General features: G+C 42.0%; 1 protein-coding gene across 5 annotated transcripts in view; it reads right to left on the bottom strand.

Annotated features, from left to right (window-relative positions):
* The window catches only part of arhgap42 (Rho GTPase activating protein 42), a 107716-nt gene that overhangs the window by 15673 nt on the left and 78542 nt on the right, over window positions 1–13501 (bottom strand). For all 5 annotated transcript variants that reach the window (XM_020708090.2, XM_011482295.3, XM_011482297.3 and 2 more), the window contains exons 5-9: window positions 6411–6512; window positions 6064–6174; window positions 3797–3901; window positions 2259–2388; window positions 1799–1899 (exon numbers count right to left, since the gene is read on the bottom strand). In XM_020708090.2, coding sequence (XP_020563749.1) covers window positions 1799–1899; window positions 2259–2388; window positions 3797–3901; window positions 6064–6174; window positions 6411–6512 — 549 coding nt within the window. The remainder of the gene's footprint in view (window positions 1–1798; window positions 1900–2258; window positions 2389–3796; window positions 3902–6063; window positions 6175–6410; window positions 6513–13501) is intronic.

The following is a 13501-nucleotide window of genomic DNA, read 5'->3' as shown; positions in this document are numbered from 1 at the left end:
TTCAACACATATTCCTTCAAACACAAAATCAGATAGAAAACCAAAAGTTTTTCATTCATAAAAACCCATAATACATTATAGAGATATATGCAGAAAAAGGAAAAGAAATCAACAGATTTCTGTTGTTCTTTTTTTTTTAACAAATGCAAATTTATATACTGACGTAGGGCCCAACCTTAAGCAGACGTGCTCTTAAGGTAAACACAGGATAATGGTCTTTAGTTTAAAGTCCTATAAAAATCATGTTTTAGGTGTTTTTAACATGTGACATTTGTCTGATGGAAGACATTTATAAAGAAGTTAAGATCAAAATTAAATTCAGGATTATTTCTTTATTTCAACTTGTTGTGAATCAGGAGGAGATAAAAAAAATTCAGTTTGAAAAAGATTGTATTACTGTATATCTTCTAATAGTTCCTGCCGGTCTAACATGCGTTTATTACTTTAGCTGCGGTCTCTAATAGTAGCCGGGCTCCTTTAAGACCCCCCTCACCCTCACACCCACCCGGTGGGTGTCTGTGGTATTTGTGTGATTGCATAGAAATGCTCAACCAATTCAATTCAGTTTGATTTATATAGCCCATTATTTACAACAATGGTCATCTCAATGGGCTTCATACAGGTAATTGTGTAATAAACATAAATCATAAAGAACATAAAGTCATAAAGTTCAATAGGTAATGGCTCAACCAAACTAAACAGACTAACTAAACTGGCACCGTGATTGATACTTTACATGATTCTGAAAAAAAAAGAAGAAACTTCAGGGGTGCCCACATGAAGGAGGGATCCTCCCCCAGGACGGACAGGCGATTTACCAGAACTCTTAGAGAAGAAACAACTTTTCTAACTCTACAACTACATGTTTAAATAGTTCAGCAGATGGGCTTCATCCAGATGGAGTTGGGGGAAGACTGGGGGCGCGAGACGAGCCAGAGGCAGCATCCACGGCAAAGTGTAAACCATTGGGTTTAACGTTTAAACCTGGTACGGTGGCCTATGCCACAGAACATTCTGGTGAAGAATCTGCAGCACATTTTGAGGTGGATTCTAAGCGTTTTAAGAGAATGGTGCAAGCGGTTGGATCATATTGAGAAGACGGCAGCAGAGAAAGAAGATTTCCTGGTGGAGGTGCAAAGACCGTCATCACCATTCTGTCTGTGATGGAGAAAACGCCGCTCTCCAATAGACGTCTGTCTCTAATAAACGCAGAGCTGGCTATCACAGTTTTAGAATAAACGCTGGGGCTAATATTAGAAGATATACAGAGCTCCTTCCTTTGAGCTTTAAGTTAAGGGGTGAGGAAGGGGGGTGGGGCTTCTCCACGCCAACATTCCCGCCCACAACCGAGGGGCAAAATTAAAATGAACTACTGCCGCTCTGCAGGAATTGCATTCTAGAAAGCGACGGGTTTTTAAAAATTTGGGATAAAAATTGCATAATCATAATTAAAAGACCGCTGGGAACTTTTACAATAGATCAAAAGACGGTCAGAGTTTGTTCATATAAATCCAACCATGTTCTGTGTTATTGTAAATCCCAGGTTTTTTTCTTTACTTGTCATTTTTTCGATTTTTCTTATCTTTGGTGGTTTTCTGTCTATCTTGAGCTAACAAGTGTATTGTTTTCCTTGCCAGTTCAGTGACTTTGACAGCTTTGGTTATTCCCCTTGAGGGGGGAGCCATACGTTTTACAAGCAGTTTCTTTGCTTCACCCACACAGATTACACCTGCCCCACTCGCTTTCCTTTCCTTCTTTTCAAATCATAAATTCAAGCAACACGGCTTCAGTTAACTACCTGTTTCCCAGCAGACTTGTTCTCGGTGTTGCTCATGGTGAAGGTCTTGCTGCCTTTCTCGTAAGTGCAGTAGTGACGCGTCCAAGTGCATCCCAGGGGGCCTACGGCACAAAAGATAGCGGTTGGGCCAAAACAGTTTTGCTCTGAATCACAGGCTTCCTTGAGAGTCTCCTGAAAAATCGATGTGCAATTAAATTATGATGAATCAAAAGTTGTTTGTTGCTGCTGATAAAAATCTGCTATTTGTGGTAACACCCTCGTGCGCGCACACACATTTGAGAGCACATCAAAGTGAATCCGTAAACAGGATAAATTATGAGCTCTGTGAGAGAGGATCCGTTCTGCTGAGGCCTGAGAGAGCTCCGACATGTTTATGGTGATGGATGTAAGAGCATGCACTTATCAACGGAAGGGGGGGGGGGAGCACGGGAGGCCGGGGGCCTGTTTGAGGAGGACTCACGTTTCTCCTGCACATACAGGAAGCCCTCCATCGTCCACTGGCCTGGAGGTTTGTAGTCCTGATCTGCAGACCTTATCCTCTCCATCAGCTTCTCTACTTCCTGCTTGGTGCTCACAAAGTTGTTGCGTGTCTGAGCAAGAAAATGCAGGAAGAACTGTTGTGGTGCCATGTATTATCTTAAAGTGCTCCAATTGTGCGCAAAGAAAAGTGTGCAAAACGCAAGTGACGCTGCTAAAGTGAACAAGCTAAACGGGCATTCTTGAATGCTCTTTCAGCAGATGGTAAATGTGTTCACTGCCCGACACTAGCGCATGTTATCACAGTTGGAAGAGGCCTAGTACGAAATGTCCAAGTGGTACAAATCTTGCGAATCTGTCTGTCACAGCTCTATTCTGATTTATGAAAGACTTGCCCCTCCCCATTGCTCCAATTGTAGTGGCATTCGAAGCTATAGTGGAGTCTAAAAGCTGTAGCGACTTAGGACTGGCGTTCCCTCCTCCAGTAGGGCGATCGGCGTGGCGTTTGCAGTGCGGAGGAGAAATGCATTTCTTCACATGGGTGTGGGTCTGAAGCACAGATGTTTACATTTAAATGTAAGTATTGAGCTTTTGTTTTTGCATGACTTTTTTAAGTTATAAAACCGATGTTATGTATTTTCTAAGCACTGGCAGCAACGTAGCTCACCGACGTCTCCTAATTCATCAAGCGGAAGTTACTTCCAAATTTAAAGTCACAATTTTCTTTCCAATAACTCTTCGTTTGATGGGATAAATGTAGGGAGAAGCCAAAGGCGTAAGAAAGAAATTCGGATTCAGCCTTTTTCGGCCATACTCTATTTTCAAACAGTTGGCACTTCTGTATTTTGAAAAGAGGGCCAATCATATGCCACTACCAAATCCAAGTCCCTGATTGCTCAAACTTAAACTGGTTTAACTGTTGACGAGCGCTCAGCTGCTGAGCATTTAAAGCAGACTTTAAAACTTGAGTAGCGGCGCGTGAAAGCGAGCGTTTTGAACATGGAAGCCCGAAACGCGCATTTTACTTGGACTATTCATTGAAAGTGGTGGCTTGAAGGCGCATTTCCGAGCCAGGTGTGAATGGAGCATAAAAGCGCAGTAGAAGGAGGCAAAGGCTGGACTGCTTTGTGTCCCGGATTGAATCCGTTTCATTTTCTTGAGTGCCGGTTGAAGAACACTAAAAGAGGAGTTGGGGATTGAACATTTTAAGATAAATTGCATTGACATTCTGGGTGAGACAGAAATCTGGACCCTCAGTGTGAAAGCTATGAGATTATATAGAGGATAGCAGGCAGGCATGGCAGCAGCAGTTTTTCTCCCAATCATGTACGTTAGTTCTTTGTGTTAGTTTCATTAAGTAGCCCACAGGAACTGCCTGCAACACTAAACTGAAAATATCAAACTACTTTGCAACCACCGTTCTCCAATATCGAAAACGTTGCTTGTTTTATCAGCAGACGATAAGCTGCGGGATCTGATTGTGTGCCGATCGTGCACGACCCTCGAGGTGACGCCACTTACGTTCTGTAGGTTGAACTGGAGCTGCTGTTTGTACGGCTCAAACTCCTCAGCCAGCTCATATCCTTCATGGTAGAATGTAAACAAACCCTGGAGAAAGGCCAGGAGCTGGAAGAAGAAGACAATTCAGAGCTGATTTAATCAAACACGCTTTCTGTGGAGACATCCAAACAAATTCAGTTTTTTTTTTTAAATTCCACTTTGAGATCACTGTGTTTATTTTTGAACTATCCTGTCAGGATATACGGCCAATTGCTGTAAAAATCATCTTCATGCCTTCAGAAGGATTGATAAGCTGTTGAATGGGCAGCAGAATATCTCTTTCCCTTTAACATGGTTTCACTTCGACACACTGAAGGCGATAGTAGAACAAAAAAATAAAAACTTTCAGAAAAGTTCCAGCTCTTTGAAGCCGGCTGATATTGATCTTCTTTCCTGCAGAACAAACAAACACCCTTGACTGCGGTAGGAATAAAAGCACTAGTCTTGTTTTGTGTCTGAAGGGAAAATAAAATGATCACGGAGGATTTCAGGAACACAGACCGGCTCTCCGTCAAATCCTTCCACACTGCTGCTCATTTCACTCGTTGGCTCAGGCTTCAGATATCAAATGTGCTTGGATGAAGTTCCTTATCTAGTCCCAGTTTGGTCTTTTGTTTTTTTTCTTTCTTTACCTGTAGACCGAAGATTTGGATTTCAGACTGAAGTTGTTTTTTCAGTTTTTACTTTTAAAGACCCACTCTGATGAAGTCAGGTTTTTGGTCATTTTAATATGTTCTCGGGGCAATTTTCTGATGATGGGGGACATATAAAAGGAAAATTAAGCTGAAAAGAACATTTTAGTTTTCAATTTGTTGTAAATCAGGAGCAGATGAAAGAGGGGAGTCGGAAAATGTGCTTATTTATAACGTAGAAAACACGTTATAACGTAGAAAATACGTTATTAGGACTGGCATTCCCTCCTCCGACAACAAACTCCCTGCTCCGAGCTCTCAGGAACAAAAAAGGGTAGGGGGCGGGGCTCCCCTGCGCCAATGGCTCCACCCACAACTAACAGTCATATTTCTAAAAAAAACTACTGCTGCTCTGCAGATAAAAAGTGACACAGCTCTTTACCTTTTTGCTAAAAATGACAAAATCACAATTAAAAGATGACTGAGAATGCTTTTAAAATAGTCTGATTAACATTATTCTGTGGTTTTATAAGGAAAAAAAACTGAGATGCCAAACAAAAAGTAACCAATATATTTCCATCCAATTGTTAAATGTGTTGTGATGATTCTTATCAGTTTACCATTTGTGCCAGTTGCTGTTTACTTTCATTAATGGGGGGAAACCTCTTAAAGCCTTTGTCACGTGTCACAATGACTGCTGCAAGTTTTTGGGGTAACTGGACCCGTGGGGGGTCATAGAGAGGAGTGGCTGCATCTTAAGGGGAGCGCAGGTGCGTCTTGTAGTTCCTGCCACCTCAAGGGACGTCCTGATATTGGACTGCACGTTTGTTCTGTGTGTCGTGAAGCTTTGGTAAAGATCCTGTAAGTTGAAAGTACTTAAGACGTGCGAATGAGGCTGTTGTCCGGAGCCCTTATGTCAAACTCTAGTCGTTGGTAGGATGGGAGTACCGGCTCATAACTGAATGCATGCAAATGCCACACGCATGGGGTGTGTGCACGTAACACGTAAATGCCCATAGGTCGCCTGTAGGATGCCAACACAAACTACTACTAAGCTCTGACTGTGTAAGTCCCTAATTTCTAACATTCAGGTAGAGCCAAGGAACGCACATTTATCACACGAATAGAACTTGGGGGCCTTTTATGCTGTCCACGAGATTTGAGTGGGTCTAAAAAAATTTATCTGTATGACACACTTGCATCTTCCTTTGTGTGCTGAAAAAGTAATTACTACGACTTGTTGCAATTGACCTGGGGCAATTGCAACTAAGGCTTTAGTTCCTAATGGAAATCTGTTTGAAAATGACCCAAACCAGGTAAAGTTCACCATGTAACCACTAAGAACGACGGCCTTCTTTGCCCTGATTCTTTTTGACACTTTTCAGAAAGCCCTGAGTTTAATGACTATTTGGTTCATGTGGTCAAAAAGCTGAAAACCTGTTATAAGTAGCTATTGGAGAGTTGTGGGAAGATCCACACAAACCTAATCAAAAGTAGAACTTATCTTGTAAATGCAGTAGAGCAAAATGTAAAACTGGTGCTTTTTCATATGTGGATTTCTTCAGAAATGTATGACATTAAATATTTTTTTCTCACCGGTTCTACAAACTCAAATTTCTTCTTTTCTTGCACTTCTTGTATTTTGAAGACATACTCAAGGGACGCGTCGTAAAAGAGTTGTCTCTCCTTATCAATCTGAGCGTCAGCCTGGGATGAACAAACTGGGGTTAGTGCAACAACAAAGACTGCACAGACACACAGGTACGCTCCCAGACTCACAGGTGGAGTGTGCATGCAGAGCCACAAGGATCAAAAAGGGGCATACACACACACACACACAGACACACACATGCCTCCACACATTTTAAAGGACAATCAGACACACGTAAACCGCATTATTCAAATGTGACCACGGGATGAAAAAAAGGCAGCTGTGCTCTTACCTCCTGCAGATATGCCTCCTTCTTTTTGGATGACAGGTTGAGATGCCTCTCAAGCGTGGAGTAGTATTTCTCTGTCTCTTTATCAAATTTCTTCTTCACCTCCTAGAACACATGAAAAGCCTTGTGTGTTACTTGAACCGAACCTCTTACCCCCTGATCTAAGCCCGCGCCGCCACTAGGTGGAGGTCTAGCCGCATTTTCACCTCACATTTGCCTGTTGGCATTTAAAAAAATCTCTCAATAGACAGTTGCAGCTCTTAAAAGTGCCAAAAGACATGTGTAATGACAAGTTGACAGCACCGACATGACTGTGCATTATCAACAGGGCTTCAGAGGCAGGCCGTGATATTTTCACGGTGCCCCAGCTGAGGACGCAAGTTCAAAGCAAAAGTACATATCGCTGTAAATCACAAATGGCATAATGCATCTGGCACAGTCACAGACAGAACCGGCTGGGCGCCGTTTGCATTTCCCTTTCTTGGTATGCTCTGCTATCCACCTGCAGAGATAAGTCAAGCTCAACAGTCACGAGTCCCGGGATTCAGATAGTGTTTGGGAAAAAAGTCTTTGAGAAAGGGCCAAGGAAATGGGCTTTTCATGCCAGATGCCCATCTATACAGCATATGGACTCGGAGATTGAACATTCCACATAGAAAAAAAGATCCAATTTGCAGGACTTAATCCAACTCTACCCAAGCAGAGAGAACCTGCCTGGGCAAGGGCATCCGAGTGCTTCATCTGCAATTCTAACCCCTGAAGCCTCTCTGCGACGAAATGCCCATTCCCACTATGCATAAATGTATGGGAGAGTAAGAAGACAAATTCAAGAAAAAGAACAGGAAGTGTGAGAAAAAGGGTCACTGTAACCACATCCTTTTTGTGTCTTTCCATTCCCATGGCCCTGAGATTTAGCAAGTCTAATCTAGCAGCTATGACCCAGAGCTGTGTTTTGTCTTAGCAAATCGCACCGCAGTTAAATTGAGGAACTCGGACAAAAACAGTTCTGTTCCTTCATATGGATGACAAGTGCAGCACAAAAATCAATAGATAATTTTAGGTGTTGAAGTCCCACTCCGATCATCTTTCGATTTTTAGTAAGAATGCTCCACCTGTGGTCTTTTTAACATGATTATGCCGTTTTTTCTGTGCCAGAATCAAAAACCCTGTGTCATTTTCTAGGACATTGTTTCTGCAAAGCGGCAACAGTTCATTAGAAATTCGCCTCTGAGCTGTGGGTGGGAGCATTGACGCAGAGTAAGCCCGCCCCCCTTCCTATCATCTATCTGTTTATGCGCTCTCCCGCTAGTTTACAGCCCGTCACACCTCCAACCTAACGTTACTGGTGCAACAAAAATGGCGAGCAATAATAATATTTGGACGAGGAAAACAAAGACGTACATGGATCTATTTTCCCACAAGTGAATAATTCTGAATAGAGCAGAGCCCGCTAATTGTATTTTCTTTAACACAACTACAAGCTTTTTTTAAACTGCATTTTTTGTCTGCTCCTGATGTACAACAATTTGAATAAAGACATACTCAGAAATGCAAATGTAAGCTAAATTATGTTGTATATGTCCTCCATCATGAGAAACAATGACCCAAGAACTTGTTAAAAACACCAAAAACACAATGTTTCTGGGACTGGGTCTTAAATTTCTTATTTCCAAGTTTTATCTAATGGGGCAGAAATTAGCTATGAGTACAGAGGAGGGGGTATAAATTCTATATTTGAAAAAATAAACAAGTAGAGGGTAAAGTAAACATATGACTTAAAACTCTCAGTGTGCTGACCAGAAAGAGATTTCCCAAAGGGATTTTGTTTTATTACCACAGAACAAAGGGGAGCCGTCTGTTCAGACGTTATGAGAGCTGGTGATGGGACACATTTTTGTGAGCACGCACACAACCCAAAGCCCTGGGGAAAACACTGACACACACGGGCACACACACTAGAGATCACAATAAATTAAGAGCTTTAGGTTCAGCAGAGCCCTCCAGTCACAGCAGGAATCCCTCAGCACCGATGACCAGTGGGAGAAAAAAGAAAAAGAAAAAAAGTCTGGAGTCTTGGCGCTTCCAAAGCTCAAGCGGTGACTCAGTGCTGCAGAGAAACAGCGAGGCTTGGGTAAGTCAAGCAAAGAAAGTGGGATGCTTTGTTTTGATCCTAGCTTGACGTGCAGAAACTGGTATGAGTGTAATGATAGCGGAGCAGAACAGCAGGGGAGCCACGTGCACAACTCTCTGAGCATGTGCGCTGGAGGACTTTGAACACTTCCATTTACAGTCATGGAAGGGTGTTCAGATTCCTAACAGAATTTACACTTGACGTCACATCCACTCTCACCGTTTTATTCATCCTGATAGACTAATACAAGCTAAACAGTTCAACAGAAACACCGCTTTACCTACAGGCTGTTTTATTTTGAAAGTAACAGCAGAGGTGAAAACAAGGTGGGCTGGCTTATAAAATAAAATGTTTAACGAATCCAAAACAGTAAGTGTTGTAGGAAGTTTTTTTTAAGGTGGATCAAAAATCTGCTGTGGGGGTTGTTTTCGTGAGGAATGAAGATTATGAAACACTTAAAAGCTCAAAAAAGTAATGATGGTGGTATAGGCCCTTTAAGTAACAAAAAAGAGTTAAAGACCTATTCCAATGAAATTCGTGTTTTCGATCAATTTGCAGCATTTTTCTTATGATGGAGGACATATATAAGGAAAATTAAGCATAAAGTTGTATCTCTGAGTATTTTTTTTAATCAAATTGGTGTGAATCAGGAACAGACAAAAAATGCAGTTTGAAAAAGCTTAAAGTTGTTCTGTATAAACTACAATCAGCAGCCCACAAGCTCGCTGCTCCTCCCCATTCTGATGCATTCACTTGAAGACAAATAGATCCATGTAAGTCTTCGTACTTCCTCCGCGTCAATGGTCGCACTCACAACACAGAGGTAAATTTCTTATCAACCTCTGCCACTATGCAGAAACTGTAAAATTACAATTATGATTATTATTATTATATTTTCTTTTTTTAACTTGTCCTGTCCAACAACTGAGCGAACAGATGAGAGCTGAAGGCTTCTTGTGTTGTACACATTTTACCATTACAATAGGGAGCTATGCATCTTCGGATAGTCAAGGTGTATATTTGTATAAACCCCTTTTGTTTTTGTTTTAATTTGTTTTGGAATTTATAAATTACATTATATGATTTTAAGCTTCACCAACATTTATGCTGGATCCGCTAGAAAGAAGAATGTTACAACCAAGAATGAAATTATAACGCTAAGATAAGCTAGTGTAACTCACCATGGGTCATGCTGGAAAACATCTGATGCGTCCATCAACTCACTGTGGGTTAGGAGCGAAGGACATAGCAGACAGGGATCAGTGTGACAGTGTATGTGGGGGTGGAGATGCAAGCACGCTGCCGAAGTGAACCATGTGTTCATTAGGGGGACCAGATCCTCCCCAGCCCGATCGACCGGCCCAGGAGAGAGGGGGCAGGAGACCCCATGGACCCTGAAGCACCCCTGGCAAAAGGACCCACGGAGCCGGAGCAGGGGAGACCTCCCGCCCACCCGAGCAGGTGCAGAGAAGGACCCCCTACGGGGACTCCTCCGGCACCGCGGAGCACGGGTAACCCCGGCATCGGGGCCCCAAGGCCACAGGGCAGGCGCTCAGCTGTACCGGACGGCAGCCAATGGTGGCCCTGATGGCTGATAATTAAAAGCTTTTACAATAGATCAAAAGATGATTGGAGTGGGACTAAAAAGAATAGATGCGCCCGTGAAGATGAAAACATGTGATTTTCTTTTTTCTAAAAAAGAAATAGTTTGCGTTGAATAAACAGAAGACGACCTGCCAGCAGTGAGGTAGAAAAAAAAAAAGACTTGTTTTTCTACTAGTGTTCTCAGTTTTGAAATCCCCAACAGAAGAAGACCTGCTGAACAGAAACAGAGATGATACACTCTGAACCCTGCACAGCTCTTGCATTACAAACAAGAGGCAAAGCACTAAATCTCTTTGCTGTAAGGAGGAGAACTGAAGACCCTCTCCTGTTGATCGCAGTCGTGGGGATGATGATCACACAGAACCACAGTGTCAAAAAGTGACAACAATCTCTAAACATTCACTCTCCTCTAAAACGCTCTTATTTCAATAAAACCCTCAGCTTTGCAATATGAAAGTGAGAAATTTGAACTGCATCTGCTCCCTGCATGTTCCAGGAGTCAAATAACTTCAGCAAACGAGTGCCTTCGGAGCCTCACATATGGGGACGGCGTATATAACTGTAGATAGATAGATGCAATGAAGCGTACATCATATGTGCACTCCTGATGCAAACTAGTGCTGGAGAGTGATCAGATGGCTCAACGGAACTAATAACGTCAAAGCACTTGGCAAGAATCTGCAGCGCACCAAATACACACAAAGGCGTCTCTTCTGAGACTTCTTCATCTGATTGCTTTGTTGGCGTTCATGAATAAATCAGATGCAACAGGAGAATATTTTGAAGCAGATTGCTCTGTAGTGGAATTTTTCCCCGCTGAAGTCTCACGCTGCTCTTAAGAGTGGTTTGATGACAGGCAGAGTAATGGGGACTCCGCTAATACCCAAGACAGGGGGGCTCAGAACAAACCTGTCGACTGCAGGAGTCATTTTTGGACACCGGCTGGACGTCTGCAGTTTTGACACCAGCCCTAATGAGCCCCAGGACCATCAATCGCGAGCCTCACATCGCCATGGTAACGGGTATAAGGCACAAGGGAGGGTGATACGGACACGGAGGGAGCCGTGAATTTACAACACCTAATTTTTTGTTCAGCACCTTATGCAAACGTCAGACACGTTAGTGCACCATGTTTTCCATTTTAAATAGATTTTCAGAGCAGTGACATGAAGGGGGAAAAAAACTACTGCAACCTACTTCTATAAGCTCATTAGAGGCATCTAATTGGGGTATGGGTCCAGAGAGGCAATTACATAGCGATGACTGCACTATTATGATGCTCCACCACACATGAGCTAGTCTTAGATGAACAAGGAAAACACAGCTTTATGGGGAATTCCAGCACTTTTCTGGAAAGCCAACTAAGAACAAGCCATTCAAAGAGCTTTAACTACCTGCTTTACTATCATTGTTATGCCTGCTTGTTACCAGTTTTAAGATAAATACCTCATTAACTAAATGTTGAGTCAAAAAAGTTAATCACTCTTAGTATTCTATTCTAAAAATAGAAAAACTAACAGGTTTAAGACTGAATGTTAGAAATAAAGCTTAATAAACAAGCTGCTGATACTGGGGTCCATGGATATAAGTCACATCTTCTGCCGTTTTATCCCTTTCGGGGTCATGGGGCTGCCGGAGGGGACACCCTGGACGGTTTGCCAGTTTGTCGCAGGGCCACAATAACACACCCATTCACTCTCACACCTATGGACAATTTAGATTAACCAATTAACGTATAGAGCATGTTTTGGGACGGTGGGAGGAAGCCGGAGACCCGGAGAGAACCCACGCATGCAGGGGAGAACATGCAAACTCCACACAGAAAGGTCCCCCATTGATGTTCTGTTTCAGCTCCCTCAGCCGAGACTTGAACCAGGGGCCTTCTTGCTGTGACGCAAGAGCGCTACCCACTGTGCCACCGTGCAGCCGGTGATAAAAATCACATTCAATTAAAACCGTAAGTGGAATGAGGGGCAAGTGTTTTCCTTTTTCTATTTTTTGTCTTGAAATTCACCTCATATTTATTCCTAAAATGGTGATGTAATTTCAGAACCGTTTAGCGTGGGAGCAAACATTTATGGGTTTTATTGAAAGTTTAGGAACACTGCTTTGGAGGAAAAAAAGCTTTAAATCACAAAATGGACAAGACTGAACCCAATAATGGGTTTGCTAAAGCTGACAGAAGGCCAGATGAGTCAGCTAACCCTTTCAAACCGGAGCTTTTGCTCCAGTGTTTCTTTCTTTTAACATTCATTTAACTACCGTAACCCCAACTGTTATTTAGGTATTAAAAGGTTAACAATGGTACATTTTATTTCCATATGTAACCCTTGTGCTATCCTAGGGACTTTAACGTTGGGAGTTGTGTCATCTACACCCACTAGACCTTTTTTCTTCAGTGATTTGTGATCTTCACTGGTGTCCATGGATTACATGAAATCTTTCCACCTTTATCCACCTTTGTCATGGTAGGGAGAACACGTCAATGTAAGGGTGGGGTCATCTGAGATAGCACAAGGGATACATGAAACAGACTAAGCATTTCATGATTATTTGTCTGGAGTGATAGCATGTAAAAAGAAAAGGTGCTGCCCCTGCAGTGAACCATGAGGAACACCCTTTTCTTAAGGTGTAGCAGCCCAGTTCTATTGTGTCGTTTTTCTAAAATCTGAAAGTGTTGCAGATATTTTTAATAGACAAAGCGACTTTAGTTTTTCACTTACAAAATATCACAAACTTTTGATGAGAACAGAAGGCTCTGACATTATTGAGGTCTTCATTGTTCCTACACTAATGAGCAAACATGCCGAGGATTTCCAAGCGCAGTTTAAAAACATGTGGACAGAAATAAAGATTACAAAGATTTGCTTTAGTGAAATTGGTCATTAGCTTTAAAAATACAGCTTTAAATAGTCTGGATGAGCAAATTTTTTGATGTCTAAAACATGAGAGCCTCATGCACCTCTGAGACCGCGGCTGGATTAAAGCTCCATAAATATTTCGTCACAGAAGGCTCTTCTGAGTAGGCACTGAAGGAGTCACTAGTATTGAAAAGCGTTTATTAAAACATGCGAGTCGCAAAATCCTTTGAAATGCTCTGCATGAATATAGATTTATGACAAACTATAGGGATGCTTTTACTTTCCTCTCATTACCTAACCTTAAGGTTAGAAAATTGGCAGAACTTATTTTTAGAACAGTTTGTAAGAAAAAATATACTTTTTACGGCCAATTACTTCATGCAAAGTTCTTCTAAAGCCCATTTATGTCATATCAAAACTTAAACTAATAATTAACCAATCCAAATTTAATGATAAAAGTCAGCTAGGACTTTTTAATCACAACTTTTATTTTGAAG

Source organism: Oryzias latipes, chromosome 13, assembly GCF_002234675.1.
Source record: "Oryzias latipes chromosome 13, ASM223467v1".
In the NCBI taxonomy this organism is placed as follows: Eukaryota; Metazoa; Chordata; class Actinopteri; order Beloniformes; family Adrianichthyidae; genus Oryzias; species Oryzias latipes.
The sequence above is the reverse complement of the archived record's forward strand: the minus strand, read 5'-3'. Positions and strand labels throughout refer to the sequence as shown.